The sequence below is a fragment of the Corvus moneduloides genome, chromosome 26 (assembly GCF_009650955.1).
Source record: "Corvus moneduloides isolate bCorMon1 chromosome 26, bCorMon1.pri, whole genome shotgun sequence".
Classification (NCBI taxonomy): Eukaryota; Metazoa; Chordata; class Aves; order Passeriformes; family Corvidae; genus Corvus; species Corvus moneduloides.
In genome coordinates this window covers 1,622,239-1,649,424 of record NC_045501.1, presented here as the reverse complement: position 1 = coordinate 1,649,424, position 27,186 = coordinate 1,622,239, and the positions used below count along the sequence as shown (strand labels likewise).

General features: G+C 61.7%; 2 protein-coding genes across 20 annotated transcripts in view; one reads left to right on the top strand and one right to left on the bottom strand.

Moving 5' to 3' along the window:
• SOCS7 (suppressor of cytokine signaling 7) overlaps nucleotides 1-12,119 on the bottom strand; it is a 30,276-nt gene extending 18,157 nt beyond the window's left edge. The window contains 5 exon segments of the mRNA XM_032134216.1: nucleotides 2,414-2,515; nucleotides 5,311-5,418; nucleotides 7,077-7,141; nucleotides 11,268-11,801; nucleotides 11,803-12,119. Coding sequence (XP_031990107.1) covers nucleotides 2,414-2,515; nucleotides 5,311-5,418; nucleotides 7,077-7,141; nucleotides 11,268-11,801; nucleotides 11,803-12,086 — 1,093 coding nt within the window. The 5' untranslated portion in view covers nucleotides 12,087-12,119.
• A 1,298-nt stretch (nucleotides 12,120-13,417) lies between these two features.
• Nucleotides 13,418-26,366, top strand: GPR179 (G protein-coupled receptor 179). Of its 19 annotated transcripts, none has more exons than XM_032134143.1 (14): nucleotides 13,420-14,373; nucleotides 15,174-15,282; nucleotides 16,117-16,219; nucleotides 16,410-16,606; nucleotides 16,697-16,765; nucleotides 18,344-18,453; nucleotides 18,965-19,203; nucleotides 19,628-19,766; nucleotides 19,990-20,095; nucleotides 20,596-20,742; nucleotides 21,027-23,651; nucleotides 23,928-24,587; nucleotides 24,858-24,911; nucleotides 25,200-26,366. In XM_032134143.1, exons 1-14 carry the CDS (start codon nucleotides 13,532-13,534, stop codon nucleotides 26,187-26,189), a joined length of 6,390 nt encoding a protein of 2,129 aa, XP_031990034.1. In that variant the 5' UTR covers nucleotides 13,420-13,531; the 3' UTR covers nucleotides 26,190-26,366. The 19 variants fall into 19 exon arrangements, with proteins under 19 accessions (XP_031990040.1, XP_031990041.1, XP_031990034.1 ...); XM_032134147.1 differs by having other exon boundaries at nucleotides 13,421-14,373; nucleotides 23,928-24,911; nucleotides 25,200-25,219; nucleotides 25,544-26,366; XM_032134149.1 differs by lacking the exon at nucleotides 24,858-24,911 and having other exon boundaries at nucleotides 13,418-14,373; nucleotides 25,518-26,366.
• Nucleotides 26,367-27,186: the final 820 nt, after the last annotated feature.

Genomic DNA, 27,186 nt, shown 5'->3' with positions numbered 1-27,186 from the left:
CACCTACAGACAGCGGGGTCACTGTCACTGCCATTGTCACTGTCACTGTCACCTACAGACAGCGGGGTCACTGCCATTGTCACTGTCACCTACAGACAGCGGGGTCACTGTCACTGCCATTGTCACTGTCACCTACAGACAGCGGGGTCACTGTCACTGCCATTGTCACTGTCACCTACAGACAGCGGGGTCACTGTCACTGCCATTGTCACTGTCACTGTCACCTACAGACAGCGGGGTCACTGTCACTGCCATTGTCACTGTCACCCACAGACAGCGGGGTCACTGCCATTGTCACTGTCACCTACAGACAGCGGGGTCACTGTCACTGCCATTGTCACTGTCACCCACAGACAGCAGGTTCACTGTCACCTACAGACAGCTGGCGTCACTGTCACTGTCATGGTCACTGTCACCTACAGACAGTGGTGGTCACAGTCACCCACAGAGACACCCGGGGTCACTGTCACCCACAGACACAGCCCAGTGCCATCACCAGGGCCACTGTCACCCATAGAGACAGCCCAGGGTCACTGTCACCGTCACCCACCCAGAGACAGCCGGGGTCACTGTCACTGTCACCCATAGAGACAGCCCAGGGTCACTGTCACTGTCACCCATAGAGACAGCCCAGGGTCACTGTCACTGTCACCCATAGAGACAGCCCAGGGTCACTGTCACTGTCACCCACCCAGAGACAGCCGGGGTCACTGTCACCCCCAGGACCATCCCCCACAGGCGGCCACCCGGCCCCTCCGGGAAGGCCGAGGACGCTGGGCTGACCCACGGAGGGCCAATGTCTGGGAGAGGGACACAGCGGGAAGCACAGCAGGAAAAGCCCTGTGGGGCTGGAGGAAAGGATGGGAATCCCAGGAAAAGGGACAGGAAAAGCCCCGTGGGGCTGGAGGAAAGGATGGGAATCCCAGGAAAAGGGGCAGGAAAAGCCCCATGGGGCTGGAGGAAAGGATGGGAATCCCAGGAAAAGGGGCAGGAAAAGCCCCGTGGGGCTGGAGGAAAGGATGGGAATCCCAGGAAAAGGGGCAGGAAAAGCCCTGTGGGGCCACAGAAAAGGATGGGAATCCCAGGAAAAGGGGCAGGAAAAGCCCCATGGGGCTGGAGGAAAGGATGGGAATCCCAGGAAAAGCCCCGTGGGGCCACAGGAAAGGATGGGAATCCCAGGAAAAGGGGCAGGAAAAGCCCCGTGGAGCTGGAGGAAAGCAGAAGCAGAAGGGGGAAGGCACAGGAAAGCTCTGGGGCTGCGTGTGGGGCTGGAATTCTGCTCCCACTGCTCTTCCCTGGCATCACCAACGGGATAAAGCCGAGAGGAAGCAGGGAAAAGCGAGGGAAAAGTGCAACTTCCTTCGGCAAAACCGCGGGAAAGCAGAACCAGAACCCTCCAGGACAGGGAAAAACCTCGGAGCAGAGCAGGAAAATCCATCCCCCCCCATCCCCAAAAAAAACAAACAAACCCAGAACCACCAAAAAGTGGAGATTCCAGGAGGGAAAAAGGAGATTCCAGGAGGGAAAAAGGAGATTTCAGGAGGAAAAAGGAGATTCCAGGAGGGAAAAAAGGAGATTCCAAGAGGGAAAAGGAGATGCCAGGAGGGAAAAGGAGATTCCAGGAGGGAAAAAGGAGATTCCAGGAGGGAAAAGGAGATTCCAAGAGGGAAAAAGGAGATGCCAGGAGGGAAAAAGGAGATGCCAAGAGGGAAAAAGGAGATTCCAGGAGGGAAAAAGGAGATTCCAAGAGGGAAAAGGAGATTCCAGGAGGGAAAAAAGGAGATTCCAAGAGGGAAAAGGAGATTCCAAGAGGGAAAAAGGAGATGCCAGGAGGGAAAAAGGAGATTCCAAGAGGGAAAAAGGAGATTCCAAGAGGAAAAAGGAGATGCCAGGAGGGAAAAAGGAGATGCCAGGAGGGAAAAGGAGATTCCAGGAGGGAAAAAGGAGATTCCAAGAGGGAAAAGGAGATTCCAGGAGGGAAAAAAGGAGATTCCAGGAGGGAAAAAAGGAGATTCCAGGAGGGAAAAAGGAGATTCCAGGAGGGAAAAAGGAGATTCCAAGAGGGAAAAGGAGATTCCAAGAGGGAAAAAGGAGATGCCAGGAGGGAAAAAGGAGATTCCAGGAGGGAAAAGGAGATTCCAAGAGGGAAAAAGGAGATGCCAGGAGGGAAAAAGGAGATGCCAGGAGGGAAAAGGAGATTCCAAGAGGGAAAAAGGAGATGCCAGGAGGGAAAAAGGAGATTCCAAGAGGGAAAAAGGAGATTCCAGGAGGGAAAAAGGAGATGCCAGGAGGGAAAAAGGAGATTCCAGGAGGGAAAAAGGAGATGCCAGGAGGGAAAAGGAGATGCCAGGAGGGAAAAAGGAGATGCCAGGAGGGAAAAGGAGATTCCAGGAGCTGCCCAAGCTCAGCCGACCTGGGCCGTGGGGCGGAGGAGGCGGAGGCAGAGGGAAGGACTGCAGGGAGGAGCCCATCGGAGCCACAAGGACGGACGGAGGCAGCGTCCCACTGATATCATCTAGGAGAGAGCAGAGGCCACACAGGGTCAGAAAAACCGGGAAAAGAGCCTGGAAAAGGGGGAATGTGGGAATTCCCAGCGGCACCGCGCCGTTGTGGGGTCACGGACACCTCGGGGGGGTCGAACACCCAACAGCTCGGAGGGCAAAAGCCTCAGAAATGGCTTTGAAAGTGAATTCAAGTGAATTAAAAGGAGCTGGAGGGGGTTTATGTCCAAGTAATGGGATTTGCTGGAGCCTGAAGGGAAAGGGGGAAAGGGGGAAAAAAGGGGGGGAAAAAAAGGGGAGAAAAAAAGGGGGGAAAAAAAAGGGGGGGAAAAAAAAGGGGGGGAAAAAAAAAGGGGGGGGAAAAAAAAAGGGGGGGAAAAAAAAAGGGGGGGAAAAAAAAAGGGGGGGAAAAAAAAAAGGGGGGGGAAAAAGGGGGGGGGGAAAAAGGGGGGGGAAAAAAAGGGAGGGGGAAAAAAGGGGGGGAAAAAAAGGGGAAAAAAAAGGGGGAAAAAAGGGGGGGAAAAAAGGGGGAAAGCCTGAAGTGCTTGGGGAAAGTCACGGCATAAAGTCTTAAAGCCAGGAAAGTGCTTTAAGCCAGCCTAACTTAAAACCAGGAAAGCTTAAAATTGGGCTGAAAGCTGAGTCTAACTTAAAGCCAGGAAAGCTCAAAATGGAGCTAAAAGCTCAGTCTAACTTAAAGCCAGGAAAGCTTAAAACTGGGCTGAAAGCTCAGTCTAACTTAAAGCCAGAAAAGCTCTTTAAACCAACCTGACTTAAAGCCAGCAAAGCTTTCAAATCAGGCTGGAAAAAGCTCAGTCTAACTTAAAACTGAAACTCTCCATCCTCCTCTGGCTTCCCGGCGTGGGCTCGCAGCGGCTCGGGCATTGCTGGAGGAGGGGAATCCCTGTTCCAGCACCAGGGATTTCAGGATTCCCTGGAATTCCGGGATTTCAGCTGCTGGAGTTGGGATGTGGAGCTGGGTTTTCCCCATCCCGAGCTGCTCCTGCTCGGAGGAGCATCCCAGGCTGGTTCCTGGGGCAGCAGCCGGGATTTTTGGGGTAACAGGGAAGGGATCCGGCCTTGGTGGTGCCCCCAAAAGGGGCAGGAATGCTTAAAAAAATGGGGAAATCCACTAAAAGCAGAGGGAACGGTGGAAAAGCAGGGGGAAAGATGCCAAAAAGTGGCAGGAATGGTACGAAAGCGGGGGGAAAGGCCCCAAAAGCGGGAGGAAAGTTCCTTCAAAAGCAGCAGGAGTGGTAAAAAAAGCAGGGGAAGAGATTCCAAAAGTGGCAGGAATGGTAAAAAAGCAGGGGAAAGACCCCAAAAGCAGCAGGAATGGTGAAAAACAAGGAAAATACCCCAAAACAGCAGGAACGGTAAAAAAGCAGGGAAAAGACCCCAAAAGTGGAAGGAATGGTACAAAAAGCAAGGAAAATACCCCAAAAGTGGCAGGAATGGGACAAAAAGCAGGGGAAAGACCCCAAAAGCAGCAGGAATGGTACAAAAACCAAGGAAAAGACCCCAAAAACAGCAGGAATAGTAAAAAAGCAGGGGGGGATTCCCAAAAGCAGTGGGAATGGTAAAAAAGCAGGGAAAGAAACCAAAAGTGGAAGGAATGGGACAAAAAGCATGGGAAAGACCCCAAAAGCAGCAGGAATGGGACAAAATCAGGGGGAAAGTCCCCAAAACCAGGAGGAAAGTCCCCTCAAAAGCAACAGGAATGGTAAAAAAGCAGGGAAAAGACCCCAAAAGTGGAAGGAATTGTAAAAAAAGCATGAGAAAGTCCCCAGCAGTGGCAGGAATGGTACAAAACCAGAGAAAAAGAACCCAAAAGCAGCAGGAATGGGACAAAACCAGGGGAAGAGATTCCAAAAGCAGCAGGAATGGTAAAAAAGCAGGGGAAAGACCCCAAAAGCAGCAGGAATGGGACAAAATCAGGGGGAAAGTCCCTCAAAAAGTAGGGGGAAATATCCTAAAGCAGCAGGAATGCTAAAAAAGCAGGGAAAGAACCCAAAAGTGGAAGGAATGGTACAAAACCAGGGGGAAAGTCCCCAAAACCAGGAGGACAATTCCCTCAAAAGCAACAGGAATGGTAAAAAAGCAGGGAAAAGACCCCAAAAACAGCAGGAATGGTAAAAAAGCAGGGAAAAGACCCCAAAAACAGCCGGAATGGTACAAAAGCAGGGAAAAGACCCCAAAAACAGCAGGAATGGGACAAAAACAAGGAAAATACCCCAAAACAGCAGGAATGGTAAAAAAGCAGGGAAAGAACCCAAAAGTGGAAGGAATGGTACAAAAAGCAGGGAAAAGACCCCAAAACCAGGAGGAAAGTTCCCTCAAAAGCAGCAGGAATGCAGAAAAAGCAGGGGGAAATTCCCAAAAGCAGCAGGAATGGTACAAAAGCAGGGGGGAATTCCCAAAAGCAGCAGGAATGGTACAAAAACAAGGAAAATACCCCAAAACCAGCAGGAATAGTAAAAAAGCAGGGGGGAATTCCCAAAAGCAGTGGGAATGGTAAAAATGCAGGGAAAAGACCCCAAAAGCAGCAGGAATGGGACAAAAGCAAGGAAAATACCCCAAAAGCAGCAGGAATGGGACAAAAAGCAGGGAAAAGACCCCAAAAGCAGCAGGAACGGCACAAAAGCAGCACCTCTCCCTCCCCTCCTGGCTGACCCGAGGGAAAATCTGAAGCTCCCCATGAAATCCTGTGCCAGGGAAGGGGCGAGCAGGCGAAGCGCGGGGCTCAGGGGAGGGCACGGGGGCAATTCCCACATTCCCGGGGCTCCAGGGGCGATTCCCGGGCCGGTACCGAGCAGGCTGAGGCTTCGTCGCGGCGGCGGCGGCGGCGTCGGAGGGTGAGGGGAGCTGCTGAGGCCTCGCTGGGAAATGTCCACGTCCACCAGCGACACCGTCTCACCTGCGGGAAAGGGAAGCGGAGAAGCCGCAGTGAGAGCCGCGATGGCAGAGGCAGGGGAAAGGTGGGAATTCTGTGGGGAAAAGGCGGGAATTCTGTGGGGGAAAAAGGCGGGAATTCTGTGGGGGAAAAAGGTGGGAATTCTGTGGGGGAAAAAGGTGGGAATTCCGTGAGGGGAAAAGGTGGGAATCCCGTGGGGGAAAAAGGTGGGAATTCTGTGGGGAAAAAGGTGGGAATTCTGTGGGGAAAAAGGTGGGAATTCCGTGCGGAAAAGGTGGGAATTCTGTGGGGGAAAAGGCGGGAATGCTGTGGGGGAAAAAGGCGGGAATGCTGTGGGGGAAAAAGGTGGGAATTCCATGAGGGGGAAAAGGTGGGAATTCTGTGAGGGAAAAGGTGGGAATTCTGTGGGGGAAAAAGGCGGGAATTCTGTGGGGGAAAAAGGCGGGAATTCCATGGGGGAAAAGGTGGGAATTCCGTCGGGGAAAAGGCGGGAATTCCGTGGGGGAAAAGGTGGGAATTCCATGGGGGAAAGGTGGGAATTCCGTGAGGGAAAAGGTGGGAATTCCGTGGGGGAAAAAGGTGGGAATTCCGTGGGGGAAAAGATAGGAATTCTGTGGGGAAAAAGGTGGGAATTCCATGAGGGAAAAGGTGGGAATTCTGTGGGGGAAAAAGGCGGGAATTCTGTGAGGGGAAAAGGTGGGAATTCTGTGGGGGAAAAAGGTGGGAACTCCGTGAGGGAAAAAGGCGGGAATTCTGTGGGGGAAAAGGTGGGAATTTCGTGAGGGAAAAGGTGGGAATTCCATGGGGGAACAGGTGGGAATTCTGTGGGGAAAAGGTGGGAATTCTGTGGGGAAAAAGGTGGGAATTCCATGAGGGAAAAGGTGGGAATTCTGTGGGGGAAAAAGGCGGGAATTCCGTGAGGGGAAAAGGTGGGAATTCTGTGGGGGAAAAAGGCGGGAATTCTGTGGGGGAAAAGGTGGGAATTCTGTGGGGGAAAAAGGCGGGAATTCTGTGGGGGAAAAAGGCGGGAATTCTGTGGGGGAAAGGTGGGAATTCTGTGAGGGAAAGGTGGGAATTCCGTGAGGGAAAAGGTGGGAATTCTGTGGGGGGAAAAAGGTGGGAATTCCGTGGGGGAAAAGGTGGGAATTCTGTGGGGGAAAAAGGCGGGAATTCTGTGGGGGAAAAAGGCGGGAATTCTGTGGGGGAAAAAGGCGGGAATTCTGTGGGGGAAAGGTGGGATCCTCTCCTGGGGTTCCAGACCCCTCTCCTCAGGTTTAGATCCTCTCCCTGATATTTTAGACCTCTCGTTTTGGGCTTAGAACCTTCTCCTGGGGGTCTCAGACCCCTCTCCTTCAGTTTAGACCCCTTTCCTGGTGTTTTAGACCCCTTTCCTTTGGCTTAGACCCTTTCCTGGTGTGTTAAGACCCTTCTCCTGCGGGGTTTAGGCCTTTTCCTTGGGCCTAAGGCCCTGTCCCCGGTGTTTTAGGCCCAGGCCCCTCTCCTTGGGCATCTCCTTTTCGGGTCTGAGGCCAGGCAGGAGCGAGAGACAACCCAGAGATCCTGACTTGGGATCCCACAGGAGCTCAGCAAAATGGGAAAAACCCTCCCCCGGAATTCCATAAATCCCTCACTCCCCCCCCACCCCGGCCTCAAATCCTCACCTGTGAAGAGCGGGCTGAACACAACCGGGGAAAAGGCACTTTGGGTTCTCGTCAGTCTGTGTTTCCTGTGGGGGGAAAAAAAACGGGAAAACGCGGTGAGGGGAGATGAGGAGACCCCAAATCCCAGCCCTGTGCCCTTCTCCATCCTCCCCAGGCCCTCCACCCACGTGTTTTTCCAACTCCCGGGGCCTAAACAGGGCAGGGAACTGGGAAGAGCCGGGGCTCTGTCCTGCTCCAAAGCGAATCCCCGAGCAGGGAGTGAAGGGAGCCTTTGGAAAGAAAGCCCCGAGCAGGTGCCAGAGAGCCACGGAGCTGCTCCACAGCTTCCCTGGATCAGGAATCGCCAGATTCCCGGGGTGAAATGGGGTTGGATCCCCCAGCAAGCCGGGGTTTGTGCCTGGAGTACCCCAAAAATGCACGGGGAGGGTGGGGAAGCTCAGCCCAGAGAGGCCAAAATGGGTGGAAACAGCTGCAAATGCAGCCAGGAGCAGCAGAATTCCCGGGAACGCCGGAATTCCCAGGAAAAGCAGCATCAGCAACCAGTTCTACACCAAAGCCAGAGGCAGCCCCGCTCCATCCAGCTCGCTCCTGCCTCAAGGAATTGATCCAAGTCTGGATAATCCCGGTAAACTGAGGCAGCCCCAGCCCTTCAATCCACGCTGGAGGTGAGAAAAAGCCCCTTTTTTCACTTTTATTCCCACTTTTAATCTTATTTATCCAAAAAAAAAAAAAAACCCCACCAACAGCTCCCCACCAACATCATCATCTTGGCAGAGCCAAGGAACCAAAAAACAATTCCCAACTGAAAGAATTCCAGGATTTCCTGGGAAACTCCCATGGAAATGTGCGGAATTGTTTGGATTTTCAGCCTCTCACACCGGTTCGAGGGTGGATTTTTTTGGCTGCCCACAAGGGGGATAATAATTATTATTATTTAATGTTTATAAATTTAATTGTAATTAATAATGATAATAATAATGACAATGATAATGATGATAATAATAATAATGATTATAATAATAATAATGGAAAAAATAACCCAATTATCGGCCACACATAAAATGACACTTCTGGAGTAATATCAGCCATCCTTAAAAAATACCAAATCTCCCCCCAAAAAAATCACATCTCCTGGAAAAAAAATAAACAAGTATCCCAAAAAAGATATCAGACCTCCCCAAAAAACATCAGCTCTCCCAAAAAAAATTGGATCTCCCAAAAAAAAAATCAAATATCCCCCAAAAATATCAGCTCTCCCAAAAAAATATCAAATCATCCGCCCCCCAAAAAAATCTAACATCCCAAAAATTCATCGGATCTCCCAAAAAAAAAAAAAATCACATCTCCCAAAGAAAAATCACATCTCCCCCAAAAATATCGGATCTCCCCAAAAAAAAATCAAATCTCTCAAAAAAATCAGATCTCTCAAAAAAAAAAATCAGACCTCCCAAAAAAAAAAGATCAGATTTCCCTCCAAAAAATCTAATATCCCAAAAAAATATCGGATCTCCCAAAATCACAGCCCCAGCTCTGCTGGCACCCCCAGATCCTTGGTGATCGCCAGACACATAGTGACCACCTTGGAGTCATGGTGACCACCAGACCCTTGGTGACCACCAGACCCTTGGACTCATGATGACCACCAGGTCCATGCTGACCACCAGACCCTTGGATTCATGGGGACCACCAGGTCCATGCTGACCACCAGATCCATGGATTCATGGTGACCACCAGATCCATGGATTCATGATGACCACCTGACCCTTGGATCCATGCTGACCACCAGATCCATGGATTCATGATGACCACCAGATCCATGGATTCATGGTGATCATCAGATCCATGGATTCATGGTGACCACCAGATCCATGGATTCATGGTGACCACTCGACCCTTGGATCCATGATGACCACCAGATCCATGGATTCATGGTGACCACCAGATCCATGGATTCATGGTGACCACCCGACCCCTGGATTCATGGTGACCATCAGATCCATGGATTCATGGTGACCACTCGACCCTTGGATTCATGATGACCACCAGATCCATGGATTCATGGTGACCACCCGACCCCTGGATTCATGGTGATCATCAGATCCATGGATTCATGGTGACCATCAGATCCTTGGACTCATGATGACCACCAGACCCATGGTGACCACCAGACCCTTGGATTCACAGTGACCACCAGACCTGTGGTGACCACCAGACCCATCCCATATCCATGGGAGCCACAGGTCCTGGGAGAACCTCCAGCTCCCAGCAGAACGTAGGAAAGGTCCTGGTTCATCACCATCATCATCCCACCAGGACGGGAGGAAAAAGGACCATTAATGACCATTAATGACCATTAATGACCCATCCCCCAGCGCCAGGGTGGGATTCCTGGAAGCAGCAAAGTCCTGTCTGACCCCCAGGAGTTGCTGCATCGAGCACCTCGAAGGAACCTCTGCTAGAGAGACACCTAATTCGTGAGAGGAGCTGCACGAGGAGTGACCATCGAAGTGACCACCAAAGTGACCACCAAAGTGACCATCAAAGTGACCATCAAAGCGACCCAGGCAGCGATTCCCAGGCGTTTCCCCACTCCCGACCCTCTCCACCACCCGACCCCAGCCCTGGGAGGTCCCAGGCCTGCTGGAACAACCCCAGTCCCATGAGCAGAGCTTTCCGTCTGTTCCAGGCACCGTCTGGGGCCCGTTGAGTCATTTGTGGGCAAGGAGCCACCACCTCTGAGGCCGCTCCAGCTCCCCACGTGCCCAGGGAGGCTCCCCGGGCCCGCAGGAGCTCCAGAGAGGCCTCAGCACCTGCTCAGCTGCGGGGCTGGGAGCTGCTGGCTCCCGCCCCACCCCCTGCTTCAAAGGACAGCTCATTTTGGGGTAATTTTGGCCTCCTCGGGCAGCCAGCGGGCTCTGTCCCCACACGCCAGGGCCGCAGGTGACGCCTGACCCCGGGTCAGCAGCTCCAGCCTGGAGAAAAGCTTCCTGCTCATCCAACACACCCCAAAAATCCCCGCGGAGGGTTCGTGAACCCCGCAGGGAATGGGCCGAGCTGGGACACCGAATCCATCCCATTATTTCCTGCTGCTCAGGCCTTGGCCTTCTCCTGGAGAAATCCCGGCTCTGCTGTCGGGAATGTCACGGGAAGCGGTTCCAGGAGCCTGGGAAGCAGGGACAGAGCAGCCCTGGACCATCCACAGGCGGTACCGAGCAGCTGCTGTCCCGCTGGAGCAGCAGGAGCCGATGGAACAGGGATGGGGAACAGGGGGGACACGTGGGACCCCAGACCAAGAAATCCCGGGATTTATCCCCCGTCCCAGCCGACTATTCCTCCCGCATGGGAGAGCACCGGGAGGGAGAGCTGAGCCCCCGCAGCAGCACCCACCACCTCCAGAGCCTCGAGGAACCACCCTGCAGCACACGGGAGGTGACAGGGAACGCCAGTCCCTTGGGGCCAGCACAGTGTCACCAGAGGGGACAGCGCTTCCCGGGCACCCGCAGCACCCCGGGCCAGCCGTCACCTCATCGGCCACGGAATTACAGAAACTGGGAAAGCCCTCCAAGATCGGCGAGTCCAACCTTCCACTCGCCCGCGTCCCCAAGTGCCACATCCACGCACTTCCTGAACAGTTCCAGGGATGGCGATTCCACCACTTCCATGGGCAGCCTGTGCCAGTGCCTGACCACATTCTCCACCTTAAAATCCAACCTAAACCTCCGCTGGGCACAACTGGAGTCATCCCATCCCTGGTTCCCTGGGAGCACAGCCCGACCCTCACCCGGCTGCACTCCCCTGTCAGGAATTTGGAGAGCAAAAAGGTCCCCCCCGAGCCCCCTTTTCCCCACGCTGAGCCCCCCAAGCCGCTCCTCGCGGGACTGATGCTCCAAGCCCTGCTCCCGGTCCTGCTCCCAGAGGTTTTTCCGCCATCCTCGTTAGGGATGCAGGCCTGGATCAGCGCGACCCTGCTCCGCCAGCCTCTCCCGGGCTCCGGTGTCCCCGTGCGAGCAACGAGGCCTCGGCAGCCGCTCCGAGAGGTCAATCCCAACCCGGACCCGCTGCGCGGGGTGGCCCCGGTGCCTCGCGTCCCCCTCCAGCAGAGCATCCCAGCACGGCCCCCGGGCACCCCGGCCACGGGGACACGGCCCGCACCCCGCGGTGCCCGCATCCCACCCCCCGGTGCCCCCGTACCTGCCCGGCTCCTGCTCGCGGCCGCGGGCCCCGCACACATCCGTGAGGCTCTCGGCCGAGGCGGCGGCGCTGGCGGCGTCCCCGGTGGCCGAGCCGCCGCTGCAGCTCTTGGTGCGGAAGAGGCGGCTGAGGCGGATGCGGAGCGAGCCCTTCCTGCCGCCGGGGCCGGTGCCGGTGCCCGCGGGCGGCGGAGCGAGGCCGGGGGCCGCTGCTGCTCTGCCGGCGGCGCGGGCGGCCCCGCGCCCGGGGGACCCCGGCTCGTCCTCGGAGCCGCTGCCACCCTCGTCGGGCTCCAGCGCCTCGAGCACCAGCAGCGCATCGCTGGTTTCCTCCCCGGCGGGCGGCCCGAGGCACGGGCAGGGGGTGCCCGCCGCGCCCGCCGCCCCCTTCGCCCCCAGCCCCGGCGGGCGCAGCCCCAGCGCCGCCAGCTGCAGCTCCAGCCCGCTCTGCGCCGCCGCTCCCCAGACCGCCGCCGCTTTGGGCTCCAGCGCGCAGCGGTGCCGCGGGCACAGCTCGGCCCCGCCGCCCCCCGGGACCCCCCCCGCCCGCCGCCGCCGCCGCCGCCGGGCCGCAGTCCGAGCCGGGCCGGCCCTCGGCCGCCGCGTTGCGGAAAACCATCAGCTGCGGCCGCGGGCTGCGCAGCCCCGGCCCGGCCCCCGGCAGCCGCCCCCCGCCGCCGGGCCCCGCGCCCGCCGCGCCGGTACCGGCACCGGCGCCGCTCGCCGCGCCCGCCTCCGGCCCGGTGCCATAGCCCAGCAGCCGGCTGAGCACCCGGTACGAGGCCGCGGCGGCCGCCGCCGCATCCCCGTCGCGCTGCATGGCTACGGCCGCCGCATGGCCCGCGGGGACCGGGACCGCACCGGGACCGGCGGCCGCCGCCGCCGCCCTCGCACGGCCGCGGCGCCCCCCACCCACGCCGCCGCCGCCGCCGCCGCCGCCGCCAGCGCCCCGCCCCCGCGCTTCCGCCGCTGGCCGCGCCCCCCGGTGCCGGTCCCGCCTCTCCCGGTGGTTGTGGTCCCGCCCCGGTGCGGAGGCCGCGCCCCCGAGCCCCCCGACCGCGAGTGGAGGGGCCACGGGGACCCGCGGGGACACGCTCCGAGCACCGGGAGCCGCTCCAAGCTCCCGCACGCGCCGGTGACACGGCACCCAAGGGTGGCTCCGGCACCCACGGGCGGGACCCGCTCCGAGCACCGGGACCCGCTCCGAGCCCCTGCACCCACGGGGGGACCCGCTCCGAGCCCCCGCACTCACCGGCACCCACGGGCGGGACCCGCTCCGAGCCCCCGGGCGGCACCGGTTCCGAACCCCGGCACCCACCGGCGGCACCGGCACCCGCGGGGACAGAGGGGTCACTGATGGTGGGGCCGGGGGACAGTTCCTGGACACGCAGCTCCAGCCGCGACGCAGCGGACTCGTCCCCCACGCCGGGACCGGGGGTGTGGTGGGGGAAACTGAGGCACGGGCCGGCGGCGCTTCGTACCGCGAGCCCTGCGCGGCTCTCGCCCGGTTCTCGCAGGCAGCGCGTCCCAACCGGAGCAGAGGGGACGGGGACCGGCTCTCCCCACACCTCCCCGCGGGCTGGGGAAGGGGAAGGTCATCGTTGCTTGAGGGCAGAGCGGGGAAGCTGAGCACCCTCCCGTGCTTCAGTTTCCCCTCTGCACCGCGGGTCTGCTGCACAGGACATCACACTTGGGGGGTGGGCTTCAGATCCTGCTCGTGCCCACCCCCAGCCCGCACCCACCACCCCCAGCCCCACAGGGACACCCCGCGTGGATGCCACCCCCCATTCCCACCCCATGGCCCAGGGGGGGCTGGGCACTGCGGGATTGGGGGACGCCGCGGGCGCGCTGTTCCCCCCGGCCGCCGAGGGGCCGCGGGGAGGGGGATACGGGCAGGAAAATTCCCGTTCCCGTTGCCATGGCTTCCCATCAGGATGCGCTTGCATCACGGCCAGCCCGAGGGGCCGGGGCGCGGGGGTCCCCTCGGGGGTCGGTGCGGGATCCCCTCGGCGCTCAGGTCGGGGGGCTCCGGGCAGCGCTGCCGCCCGTGCGGGAGCGCGGGGGCGGGCGGGGGGGCTCCGGGCAGCGCCAGCCGCTGAACACCGTTTGGAGCCGGTGACGTCTGCTCCGGCATCGCCGAAGGAGGAGAACGGGCGGCAGAGCGCGGGGCCGGCTCCGGGCAGCTCGGGGTCCCTGCCCGCCATGAGCCCCCCGGGCCGGCCGGGGGGGCCGCCGGGGGCCGGGGGGCTCCGCTGAGCCCCAGCCATGGGGCCGTGCCGGTGGCCGCTGCTCTGGGGCTTCCACGCGGTGCTGGCGCACATCGCCGTGCTCACGGCGGGGCAGCGCCCGCAGGAGAGACCCCCGCGGCCGGCGGGATGGTCCCCGGCCCCCGCATCCTCCTGGGCGCCCACCCTGGAGCCGGGAGCGCCGGGGGACGGCGAGGGCTCGGCGGCAGCGCTGGCGTTCCTGCGCACGGGCGATGCTCAGCGCCTGGCCCGGGCCAACTGCAGCGGGGGTGTCGCGGCGGCGGCCCCCGGGCCCGGGCCCCCCCCGGCGCTGCGGGCAGCCCTGCGAGCCGCCCCCGAGGCGCTGGCCCACGCCGCCAACTTCCTCAACATGCTCTTCCAGACCAACGATATCCGCGAGGCCAGCGTGGCCGAGGACGTGGAGTGGTACCAGGCGCTGGTCCGCAGCCTGGCCGAGGGGCACCCGTGGGTGCGCAGGGCGGTGCTGGCCCTCGACGCCCACCCGCTGGCCCCCAAGCCCCGGCTGATGCTGCAGGCCACCAAGGGGGACGGCCAGATCCTGCTGCAGGACGTCTCCAACGCCGCTCCCAGCCTGGGCAACCTCAGCTGGGACAACGACTGGTTCAACGCCCTCAAGTCGCAGCGGGTCCCGGCGCTCCGCAAGCGGGTGCTCAGCAATGACCTGCGCAGCCTGGAGACCCCCAAGTGGCAGCGGGGGGACAGCTACGTGGGGGACCCGGGCCACGTGCGATGGTCGCCGCCGTTCCTGGAGTGCCGGGAGGGCCGGTTCCTGCCCACCTGGGCGGTCACTCTCTCCTCCGCCTTCTACGGGCTCAAGCCGGACCTCAGCCCCGAGTTCAAGTAAGTGGAGCCCGGAGGGGGTTTGGGGTTGGGAGGGGGGGGGTGTCAAAAGGGCTGGGGGGTGCGCGGTGTGTGTGCTGGGGGTGCAGCTGGAGGTGTCACCCACCCCGGGGTGTGACAGCGCCCTGCCCGTGCCCCTCTGCGTGTGCGTGCACGTGTGTGGGCACGGGGGTGACCCCCTGTCCCCCTCAGTGTCCCCTGTGCTGCCCACCCTGCTCTGCCACCCCCCTGTCACGGCTGCGTCGGCGGTGGGTAAGCCGGGCTGGGACCCCTCCTGGGAGCTGGGGGTGACCCCGGGATTGGGGAGGGGGGAGGTCCCTGCTGCACCCCACTGTGCCAGGAGACACAGAGGGAGGCGGTGGGGAGGGAAGGGGTCAGCTGGGATCCGTCCCAGAGCGGGGACACGGCCCCATATCCAAGGGGAGAGCCGAGTCCCCCTCGGAGAACCCAGGGAAGAGCGTTGGTCCCGCGGGGCACGCGGGGGCCACCCCAGCCACCCCTATTTCCCCATCGGTCGCATTAAAACCCCTCTGGAGGGGCAGAATTCACACCCAGGAGCTGCTGCCTCTGCCCCTGCCCCAGCTTCAGCCTCCCCAGACACGGCTCCGACGGACAACACCCCTGTCCGGGGGTCTGGGGACACCGCTGACCGCTGCCATTGCCCCCCCGATCCACGCACCAGCCCCACCGCTGCTGCCCCAGAAGCAGCGCTGGGGTTCGGCCACTCTGGGTGGGGGGCACGGGGTGGGCACAGGGATGCCCCACGCCACCCCCTGGGCTGACCCTTTCCCTGGGCGCAGAGGGGTCGTGCGGGTGGACGTGGAGCTGCGGGACGTGGCCATTGACCAGTGCTCCAGCGGGCCCGGCTGGTTCTCGGACACGCATCGCTGTGACCTCAACAGCACCCAGGTACCGCCCCCCATGCCCCATCCCCTCCGCCGGCAGCACCGGGGTACCCCGCACCCAACCACCCGCGTACCCCCGGCCCGGCTGCCCGTGGCCCGCGTCCCTCCCTCCGGGCTGAGCTTTATCCTCTCTCCCGACCGATCCATCTGCTTCGCTCAGCTGCTCTCGCACCGCGGCGAGGGGTTTATTGTGCAAATCTTCCCTCCCACCGCCAGCCCGGCGTGTGACCCGGCTGTTCCCTGCCCGGGCACCGCGGGGACGGGGCCTGGCAGCCGGTGGCACCATGGCCACCCAGCAGCTCGCCAAACCCCTCCAACAGTGCCCACCCAGGCGGGACAGCGGTGCCCGAGCGTTTCAGGGCTTCAGCAGCACCCCCAGCCAGGGCAAGCCCCGCAGCCCCCCAGCCTTGGGGCAATCCCCAAGCGGGAAAGGCGTTGCCAGCTCCTGTTTCCTACCAGCGATGCCTTCCAGAGGGCCGGGCCCTGCTCCGGGCACCCCTCCAGAAAACAACAATGCCCAGCGGAGCCGCCGGCGCGGCCCGTTCGGAGCAGGATGAGGCCAGGGGGGATTAGGGAGCAGTGCCCAGCCCGAGGCTGCCGTCACGGCTGGGCAGGATTAGGGCGCTCGGCTGCATTAGGTGTCCATTTAGGTTTTAGGGAGGGATTTGGGGCCAAGCTTTGGCTTTTAATTCTGAAATGTTTAACCACTGATTCCTCTGATTTCACTGATGGCGTGGGGTCAGGTACTGTGAGCTGGGGGGCTGCTGGAGCCCCCTGGGGCAGGGGGATTTGGGGACTGGGGGGGACACAGGGATGTGTCTCAGGCTGTGTCCTTCAGTGTGTCCCCCAGGAGAGCCACGGCTTCGTCCTCGGGAGGTACCTGTGCAGGTGCAAGCCGGGCTTTTATGGGGCCAGCGGAGTGGCCAGCGGTGCCTGGGCAGGTGGGTGCCGTGCCCGGCCCCGGGGTCCCTGTCCTCCCCTGTGGCACACGGGTGCAGCAGTGGGGGCCGGGGCTGGGGGGCTTTGGGGACACAGAACACGTGCCCTGGCGTGGGAGGTGTCACCAGCCCCTGGGATGTGGTGATCCCACGTAGATGCCGTGATCCCACCTGGCTGTCACTCTGTCCCCAGGTGTGGCGGGGACGGACGGGGGGTCCCGGCTGGGGTGCCGGCCGTGCCGCCCGGGCTGTGCCACCTGCGAGGACGACACGCCCTGCCTGATCCAGGAGGACCCGGTGCTGCGGGCAGCGGTGCTGTCGTGCCAGGCCTGCTGCATGCTGGCCATCTTCCTCAGCATGCTCGTGTCCTACCACTTCCGACGGAGCAAGGCAAGGTGTCCCCGTGTCCCCCCCTGCCCTGGGGGGATCCCCCTGCCCCGGCCTCTCTGAGGCTGCACCCTCACACTGCTGTCCCCACAGAGGATCCGGACATCAGGGATCATCCTGCTGGAGACCATCCTCTTCGGATCCCTCCTCCTCTACTTCCCCGTGAGTATCCAGCTGTCCCCAGGGCTGGAAAGCTCTGGGATGGGGTTTCCAGGATGGAGCTGCCCCAAGCAGGGCACGGCTCCACCTAATTGTTAATTTTGCTGGCGCAATCCCTGGGGGCTGCCCTATAAAACTTCTCAGAAAACCAAATCCCTTTTCTCCCGCTGGCTGCGGGAATTAATCCCTGCCCAAATCCCCTCTCCCATCCCGCACGAGCTGCAGCGGGTGCTGTAGGGTCAAGGGGGAGGGTGGCACAGGGCTGGCCTGGAAAGCAGATGGGTCCCGAGGCTCCGGTGGGTGGGATCCAGGTGGCTCCCAAGGCTCTGGCAGGTGGGATCCAGGTGGTTCCTGAGCACTGGCAGGTGGGATCCAGGTGGTTCCCAAGGCTCTGGCAGGTGGGATCCAGGTGGTTCCTGAGCTCCAGCAGGTGGGATCCAGGTGGTTCCTGAGCTCTGGCAGGTGGGATCCAGGTGGTTCCCAAGGCTCTGGCAGGTGGGATCCAGGTGGTTTCCGAGGCTCTGGCAGGTGGGATCCAGGTGGCTCCCAAGGCTCTGGCAGGTGGGATCCAGGTGGTTTCCGAGGCTCTGGCAGGTGGGATCCAGGTGGTTCCTGAGCACTGGCAGGTGGGATCCAGGTGGTTCCCGAGGCTCTGGCAGGTGGGATCCAGGTGGTTCCTGAGCTCCAGTGGGTGGGATCCAGGTGGTTCCTGAGCTCTGGCAGGTGGGATCCAGGTGGTTCCTGAGCTCTGGCAGGTGGGATCCAGGTGGTTCCCAAGGCTCTGGCATGTGGGATCCAGGTGGTTTCCGAGGCTCTGGCAGGTGGGATCCAGGTGGCTCCCAAGGCTCTGGCAGGTGGGATCCAGGTGGTTCCTGAGCTCTGGCAGGTGGGATCCAGGTGGTTCCCAAGGCTCTGGCAGGTGGGATCCAGGTGGCTCCCAAGGCTCTGGCAGGTGGGATCCAGGTGGTTCCCAAGGCTCTGGCAGGTGGGATCCAGGTGGTTTCCGAGGCTCTGGCAGGTGGGATCCAGGTGGCTCCCAAGGCTCTGGCAGGTGGGATCCAGGTGGTTCCCAAGGCTCTGGCAGGTGGGATCCAGGTGGTTTCCGAGGCTCTGGCAGGTGGGATCCAGGTGGCTCCCAAGGCTCTGGCAGGTGGGATCCAGGTGGTTTCCGAGGCTCTGGCAGGTGGGATCCAGGTGGTTCCTGAGCACTGGCAGGTGGGATCCAGGTGGTTCCCGAGGCTCTGGCAGGTGGGATCCAGGTGGTTTCTGAGGCTCTGGCAGGTGGGATCCAGGTGGTTCCTGAGCACTGGCAGGTGGGATCCAGGTGGTTTCCGAGGCTCTGGCAGGTGGGATCCAGGTGGTTCCCGAGGCTCTGGCAGGTGGGATCCAGGTGGTTCCCGAGGCTCTGGCAGGTGGGATCCAGGTGGTTCCTGAGCTCCAGTGGGTGGGATCCAGGTGGTTCCTGAGCTCTGGCAGGTGGGATCCAGGTGGTTCCCGAGGCTCTGGCAGGTGGGATCCAGGTGGCTCCTGAGCTCCAGCGGGTGGGATCCAGCCCGCAATCCCCCTCTCCTGCTGCTCCAGGTGTTCATCCTGTACTTCAAGCCAAGCATCTTCCGCTGCATCATCCTGCGCTGGGTGCGGATGCTCGGCTTTGCCATCGTCTACGGCACCATCACCCTCAAGCTCTACAGGTGGCTGGGACGGGGGGCTGGGGGCTCGGGACCCCCTCAGTGGGAAGGGTTTGAGTGTCAAGCCCCCCAGAGTGGGAAGCAGCTGGGAGGGGGGGGTTTGGACACCCGTGGTGGGGAGGGCTGTGGGTTTGGGGAGGGCTGGGGGTTCAGGACCCCTGCACTGGGATGGGCTGGGGGCTCAGGACCTCCAAAGCGGGAAGGGTTTGGGTACTCTGGACCCCCAAAGTGAGGGCTGCTGGGGGTCCCTGTGGTGGGGAGGGGCGGGGCTCTGGACCCCTGCTGTGGGATGGGATGGGGATTTGGGACCCCCACAGTGGGGAGGGCTGGGGGCTCTGGAACCCCACACTGGGACGGGCTGGGGTCCCAGTGGGATGGGCTGGGGGCTCTGGAACCCCACACTGGGACGGGCTGGGGTCCCAGTGGGATGGGCCAGGGGCTCTGGAACCCCACACTGGGACGGGCTGGGGTCCCAGTGGCACAGGCCGGGGTCTCACCCCTCTGTGCCCCGCAGGGTGCTGAAGGTGTTCCTGTCCCGCACGGCCCAGCGCGCGCCCTACGTGTCGAGCGGGCGGGTGCTGAAGATGCTGGCGCCCATCCTGCTCCTGGTGCTGTGGTTCCTGGCAGCCTGGACCATCGGGATGCTGGAGAACACCCACAAGAACATCCCACTGGTCATCCGCGCCCAGACCGCCCGCGGCCTCCACTTCTCCATCTGCGGCCACGACTGCTGGGATTACATGATGGTCATTGGTGAGACTGGCCCCTGATGTGTCCTCGGGGTCCTCACGGTTCCAGGACCCCATCCCATAATTGTGGGGCTTTCACTCCCTTGTCTGTTTAATCCTCCTGGAAGCTGCAAGGACCTGGGATCCCCACAGCCCTGGGACCCCATCCCATAAATGTGGGGCTCTCATTCCCTTGTCCTTTTAATCCTGCTGAGGTCTCAAAGAAGGTTGGGCCGCCCCAGCTGCCTCCCACCCTCCCCTCTGAGCATCCCCTGGTGCGGGCGTTGATTCTTTGGGAAGGCTGTGCTGGAGAATGCTCCGGACCCGCCTCCCACACCGCCCATCCCGACAGCATCCGGGGTGACCGCGGTGGGCAGCAGCTGAGCCCCCCGAAAGCTGCTGGGTGCCGGCTGTGGGTGCTCAGGGTCTCTCCCCGCTCTCCCCCGCAGCCGAGATGCTGTTCCTGCTGTGGGGCAGCTTCCTGTGCTACGCCACGCGCGCCGTGCCCTCGGCCTTCCACGAGCCCCGCTACATGGGCATCGCCCTCCACAACGAGCTCGTGATCTCCGCCGCCTTCCACGTGGTCAGGTAGGGCCAGGAGTCAAGATTCCCACCCCCGGGGATGCTCAGGAACCGCCCCAAGGTGGGAAGGAGTCGGTTGCTCTGGATCTCCAGAGTAAAGGGCGTTTGGGTGGTCAGGACCCCCGCAGTGGGAAGGGTTTGGGCGCCTGGGCAGGGGGGAGGCTGTGGGGTCTGGAGGTGGGGAGGGGGCTGTGGTGGGAGCTGGCGCTGCCCTCCTGGTCCCTTCCAGATTCTTGATTGTCCCCTCGCTGCATCCGGACTGGACTCTGCTGCTCTTCTTCGCTCACACCCACGGCACCGTCACCATGACCCTGGCCCTGCTCTTCATTCCCAAGGTGCCGTGTCCAGGGAATGGAGCTGGGAAGGGGCTGGAGCCCCAGGAGCGGCTGAGGGAGCTGGAAAGGGGCTCAGCCTGGAGCAAAGGAGGCTCCGGGGGGACCTTGTGGCTCTGCACAAGTCCCTGACAGGAGGGGGCAGCCGGGGGGGTCGGGCTCTGCTGCCAGGGAACAGGGACAGGAGGAGAGGGAACGGCCTCAGGCTGGGCCAGGGGAGGTTCGGGTTGGATAATCGGGGAAATTTTTCATGGGAAGGGTGATCAGGCATCGGAACAAGGGGAGTCCCCATCCCTGGAGCTGTTTGGGAATACGTGGATGCAGCACTTGGGGTCGCGGGTTGGCAGTGGCTTTGTCAGCGCTGGGGGAGCAGCTGGACTCGCTGACCTCGGGGAGCTTTTCCAGCCTTAACAATTCCATGATTCCATCACTAAAACTCATCCCGGAGACTTGGGGAGCTGGGACAGCGACCCCTGAGTGACTTCCCGCCTCTCCCTGCCCAGTTCCTGCACACGGGCTCGCCGCTGCGGGAGGAGATCACGGCCGAGGTGTACGAGGACGAGCTGGACATGAGGCGCTCGGGCTCCTGCATGAACAGCAGCATCGCGTCCGCCTGGAGCGAGCACAGTCTCGACCCCGATGACATTCGGGTGGGTGGCACACTCAGGACCTTCTTTTGACGCTAGCTGTGCAGAGTAAGAGGTGCCTTTCGCAATCTTTTCCTGATGCAAAGCAGAGGGAGGGGACGAGGGGCTGGCAGGGTGACCCCACCCGGGTGGGCAAACCCGCTGCATCCCCCGGGCAGCGCGGGGGAGTTTTGGGGACACGGGGGACAAGGCGGGGCTCGGCGGGGTGGTCCCGGCCGCATCCCCCGCTGTACGCGCTCTCCTCTCTCCCTTTTCTCTGCCGCGTCCCCCCCCCACCCGCGGCGCAGGAGGAGCTGAAGAAGCTTTACCGGCAGCTGGAGGTGCACAAGACGTGGCGGATGGCGGCCAACAACCCGCACCTGCCCAAGAAGCGCAGCTCCCGCCGCAGCCTCGCCCGCTCCATCCTGCGCCGCAGCGGTGCCGAGCCGGCCGAGAGCGCGTCCCGCCGCAGCAGCGCCGGGGACCGGCCGGGGACCCTGTCCCGCCGCAGCTCCTCGGCCAAGCGGCTCGTGGATGCCGGCGGGACCAGCCTGAGGATGCGGGACGAAACCTCCCGGCGCCGCTCCTCAGCCCTGCGCAAGTCCCGCAGCTCCGAGGGCCCCCCCCGGGACCCCCGCCGTGGGTCGCCCACCCCCAGCCCGCCCGAGGAGCCTCCTCCGGTGGTGACGGACTTGGAGCAATCCGACAGCGACTCGCTGGATGCCGCCCCGCTCCTGTGCAAATCCGCCAGCGCCCAAAACCTGGCGGGGCCCTGGCAGCGACCCCCGGGCCGCGCTCCGCCCTTGCAGAAGTCCCACAGCGTGGTCGCCGGGGCGCGGGAAGCGGCGCTGCTGGCCGCCCGCACGGCCGCCCGCGACGAGTGGCACGGCAGCCGCCAGCTCTCCGCGCCCGCCCCGGGGGTCTCCAAGGCCACCGCGACGCTCCGGGGACCCGCCGAGAGGGGCTGCCAGGAGGACACGGCCCCGCTGGGCGATGCCAAGGTGCACAAACGCGTCACCTACGCGCCCATCAAGAGCGTCAGCGTGGACAGCGCGCACCCGCCCAGGAGGGTGCGGGTGACCGTGAAGAAAACGCCCCCTCCGCCCCCCGTCCGCTACCAGAGCCTGCAGCGCTCGGGGACGCTCGGGGACGGCCCGGAGCCACCCCCGGACCCCCCGGCACCGGCGGGAGAGGCGGAGGGGACACCGGGGGAGGAGCCGGAGCGCGCGTTGCCCCCGGTAGGGAAGGGCAGGCTGCTGACCCCGACCGCCACCCCGGCACAGATCTGTCCCTGGGAGCTGGTCCAGGACGAGATCCTGAGCAGGAAACAAAAAGCAGCCGAAGCAGCAGGCTCAGGGACCCCCGGTGACACAGCGGCCACCACCCCCGGCCCCAAGCCGGCCCCCCAGAAAAGTTTCCGGAGCCTGGGACTCGCCATCAAAGCCCTTAATCGGTCCAGGGGGAAGAGCAGCCTGAAAGGGAACAGGGAGAGGGAAGGGAGCCTCTGGAAGAGGGGGAGCAGCAGGAGGGAAAAGTCCGGCCTGGCAGAGGCCTCGGCCGGGTCCCTCGGGCTGGTCAGCCCAGCCCCCGCTGTCAAAAGCCCCGAGGGGAGCGGGCAGAGCCTCGAGCCCCCCGCCCTCCAGCACAACAACAACGCCGCCACTCCCGGGGAAGCCACGGACTGGGGGGACAGCGGGACAGGAGGACAATGGGACAGCCGGGCCCCGGGGACAGGCGATGGGGACAAAGCGGCAGAGGAGCCCAGCGCTGCCCGGAGGGGTCTGGAGCCACCCGGCGCTGGCCACCAAGGAGCTGAATGTCCCCCGGAGGTGACACAGGCACAGCCCCAGGAAGGGGACGAGGCTCCTGCCCTGGATCTGGGGAAGGACGTTCCTGCGGTCGCAGCGGAGGAAGGGACACTTGAACGGCTCGAGGGGACCAGCAGGTCCTTCCAGCCCCGGGAGCAGCCGGAGGAGGAGCAGCCGCCTGCAAAGCGCTCCCCGAGCAGCCCCCGGCCCTCCCCCGGCAGCGTGCGGGGAGCGGCGGGGCCGAAGCCGCGGGTTGAGCTTTGTCCGCCGGGATCGCTCGGAATCCCGGCAGGAAGGGGAGCCTTGCTGCTGCGCCAGGAGGCGATTGCTCCCCGGGAGGACGGCGGGATCCCAGAGAGCCCGGACAAGGAGCTGGAAAAGGGGAGCAGCCAGCCCGAGCCCGAGGGGGGCCCTGGAAGGAGCTGGAGCGGGGCCGGGAGCGCGGCAGGCGGGCAGGGAGAGCTCCGTCCTGGGGGAACGCGGGGAGATTCCAGCTCCAAACCAGGAATCTGCCCTGGGAAGGGCGGCAGTGAGGGGGATTCTCAGCGCTCTCCGGGCATGGAAAAACCACCAGAGCCGCCGAAAGAAGCACCGGAGCAGGCGGAGGGCAGGAGGGCTGAGGTGTGCCCAGGGGAGAGCCGGGACCAGGGAAGGAGTGTCCGAGCACAAATCTGCCCCTGGGACACGGAGCAGGAGGGGCGGGGATCCCCCAAATCCGGAGAAGGTGTGGAGCAGCCTGGGGTGGGGCTCGCAGGAAAACCCCCAGCTCTGCCCAAACCCTCGGGAACCACGGAGAGCAGAAAGGCCAACATCTGTCCCTGGGAGGTGGAGGATGACCCGCGCCCAAAACCAGAGATCTGCCCTTGGGAAGAGGCTGCAGCTCCGTCAGGGAAAGAGAAATCCAGTCTGGACACGCGTGGCACTTCTAAAGGGGAAGAAAAAGTGGGATCCAAAGCACTGGAAAAAGGAAAGCAGCCCCCGGCCAAAGCCCCCACTGGGAGCTCAGCACTGCCCAGAGCAGCTCCGGGGAAATCCCAGAGCGCCGAGAGCCTGAAGGCTGAGATCTGTCCCTGGGAGTCTCAGGATCTCCAATCCACTGACAAAGCTGAAATCTGTCCCTGGGAAGTGGCTGCACCTCCCTCGGGTAAAGAGAAACCCAAACAGGACAAAGAGGGTCCATCCAGGGTGAGCAAAAGCCCTTCCACAACTCAAGGTCTCCTGAAGGAAGTGAGAGATGGCACCTCTGGGATGAAGGACCGAGAGTCCATCTGTCCTTGGGAGAGCCCGGACACCGAGCAGCCTCCGGCCAAAGCCCCCACTGGGAGCTCAGCACTGCCCAGAGCAGCTCCGGGGAAATCCCAGAGCGCCGAGAGCCTGAAGGCTGAGATCTGTCCCTGGGAGTCTCAGGATCTCCAATCCACTGACAAATCTGAAATCTGTCCTTGGGAATCTCAGGATCTCCAATCCAGTGATAAATCCGAGATCTGTCCTTGGGAAGTGGCTGCACCTCAGATGGAAAAAGGAGCAGCCCCAGGTAAGGTGAGACTCCCAGGAAAAGGAGCGACCAAAGCTGTGGAGAAGGGCAGCAGAGAGCGAGAGTCCATCTGTCCTTGGGAGAGCCTGGACACGGAGCAGCCCCCGGCCAAAGCCCCCACTGGGAGCTCAGCACTGCCCAGAGCAGCTTCAGGGAAATCCCAGAGCGCTGAGAGCCTGAAAGCTGAGATCTGTCCTTGGGAGTCTCAGGATCTCCAATCCAGTGATAAATCCGAGATCTGCCCCTGGGAAGTGGCTGCACCTCCCTCGAGTAAAGAGAAACCCAAACAGGACAAAGAGGGTCCATCCAGGGTGAGCAAGAGCCCTTCTGCAACTCAAGGTCTCCTGAAGGAAGTGAGAGATGGCACCTCTGGGATGAAGGACCGAGAGTCCATCTGTCCTTGGGAGAGCCCGGACACCGAGCAGCCTCCGGCCAAAGCCCCCACTGGGAGCTCAGCACTGCCCAAAGCAGCTCCGGGGAAATCCCAGAGCTCAGAGAGCCTGAAGGCCGAGATCTGTCCCTGGGAAGTGGCTGAGCCTCCCTCCCAGCAGCCAAAGGCCGAGCAGGTCCCTGGTGGGGGCTCCAAGGGCGACAAGCGCATCACGCGCCAGGCAGCGCTGGCCAGCCCGGAGAGATCCCTGGACAGCAGAGAGCGAGAGTCCATCTGTCCTTGGGAGAGCCTGGACACCGAGCAGCCCCCGGCCAAAGCCCCCACTGGGAGCTCAGCACTGCCCAGAGCAGCTCCGGGGAAATCCCAGAGCGCCGAGAGCCTGAAGGCTGAGATCTGTCCCTGGGAGTCTCAGGATCTCCAATCCACTGACAAAGCTGAAATCTGTCCTTGGGAATCTCAGGATCTCCAATCCAGTGATAAATCCGAGATCTGTCCTTGGGAAGTGGCTGCACCTCAGATGGAAAAAGGAGCAGCCCCAGGTAAGGTGAGACTCCCAGGAAAAGGAGCGACCAAAGCTGTGGAGAAGGGCAGCAGAGAGCGAGAGTCCATCTGTCCTTGGGAGAGCCCGGACACGGAGCAGCCCCCGGCCAAAGCCCCCACTGGGAGCTCAGCACTGCCCAGAGCAGCTCCGGGGAAATCCCAGAGCTCAGAGAGCCTGAAAGCTGAGATCTGTCCTTGGGAGTCTCAGGATCTCCAATCCAGTGATAAATCCGAGATCTGCCCCTGGGAAGTGGCTGCACCTCCCTCGAGTAAAGAGAAACCCAAACAGGACAAAGAGGGTCCATCCAGGGTGAGCAAGAGCCCTTCTGCAACTCAAGGTCTCCTGAAGGAAGTGAGAGATGGCACCTCTGGGATGAAGGACCGAGAGTCCATCTGTCCTTGGGAGAGCCCGGACACCGAGCAGCCTCCGGCCAAAGCCCCCACTGGGAGCTCAGCACTGCCCAAAGCAGCTCCGGGGAAATCCCAGAGCTCAGAGAGCCTGAAAGCCGAGATCTGTCCCTGGGAGTCTCAGGATCTCCAATCCAGTGACAAATCTGAAATCTGCCCCTGGGAAGTGGCTGAACCCCAGCTGGAAAAAGGAGCAACCCCAGGTAAGGTGAGACTCCCAGGAAAAGGAGTGACCAAAGCTGTGGAGAAGGGCAGCAGAGAGCGAGAGTCCGTCTGTCCTTGGGAGAGCCCGGACACGGGGGAGCTCTCCCTGAAAGCTGCAGTGGAGAAGGAGCCATCCAAGAAATCCGACAGCACGGAGAGCAGGAAATCTGAAATTTGCCCCTGGGAAGCAGCAGAGCCCATGGGGTCGGAGGAGGGGAGCTCCCAGCCAGGTGTGCAGCCACAGGGAGCCCACGGAGCTTCCTCCACAGGGATGGGAAAACCGGGAGCCAGCGCCGTGGCTCCAACAGTTCTGGAAAAATCCAGGGGCAGATCCCACGGGGAAGCCGAGCACAAGCCCCTGTGCCGGCTCCTGCCTGGCACCCAGCAGCCAGGGGTGGGCAGCAGCTCCAGCCCTGGCACGAGCCTGGCTCAGGTTTGTCCTTGGGAAGCTCCATCAGCGTCCGCCAAGCCCAGCTGGGACACGAGGAAAAGCTCCGAGGTGTGTCCGTGGGAGGAGGAGAGCACAGATCCCACCCGGACCTGCCCCGGGGCCAGGGGGAGCCCCCAGGATGGAGCTGGGGTGTGAGGGAGTCCCAGCACCAGTGGCTCCATCCATCCCTCCATCCATGCCAGGAGGGAAAGGCTGCATCTGGAAGCTGCTCCCAGCCCTGCTGTTGGATTGGGGGGTCTGGGGGTGTGGGGGTGAAGGTGCTGGGTGTGTAATTTTGTGTAAATACAGGAAATAAATGGAATTATCTACGGAGCGAGCTCGGAGAGGCTCGTTGTGGGGTGGGGAAGAGCTGGGATATCCCCAGGGAAGGGGCTGGAGAGGAAATCCAGCAGTAGAGGGGTTTGGTGGCCGAGGTTGGAGGGAAAGGCCATCCTCCCTAAAATGCCACACTCCACCCAAAAATCCCTTTTCATTCAGAGCCAGGGCTGGAGAACCTCCCAGAATGCCAGGTTTGGAGGGAAGGGACCTTAAATCCCATCCAGGGATACCTTTCCCTATCCCAGGCTGCTCCAACCTGGCCTGCAACACTTCCAGGGATCCAAGGGCAGCCACAGCTGCTCTGGGAATTCCATCCCAGCCCCTCCCCACCCCTCACAGGGAATTCCTTCCCATTATCCCCAATATCCCTGCCCTCTGGCAGTGGGAATCCACTCCCCTCATCCAGTCATTCCTTGTAAAACTCTCTCCGTGCCTCCTGTAGCTCCTTCAGGGACTGGAATCTGCAATGAGGTCACCCCAAAAATCCCCTTTTCCAGCCTGAACAATCCCAATTCTCTCCTCCCTCCAAGTTAAGGAAAAAAAAGGAAAAGTTTGGGGAAAAAGTTTAAGGAAAAAAGAAAAAGTTAAGGAAAAAATTTTAAGGAAAAAAGGGGGATCAGATGGAGGCAGGAGAAGGGAATGGGATGAGAAGCCTTGAACTACGCTGGAATTCTCCCCTCCTTCTTCTCCAAGATCGATTTTTAGTAACACAAGGAGGCAGAGACACTTTTCTAGATCAGGCACAGGTTAAAAAAGAATCCCCCAAATTATCCCACACCTCCAAATCCCACCCCAAAAATGATCCTCAGCCTCC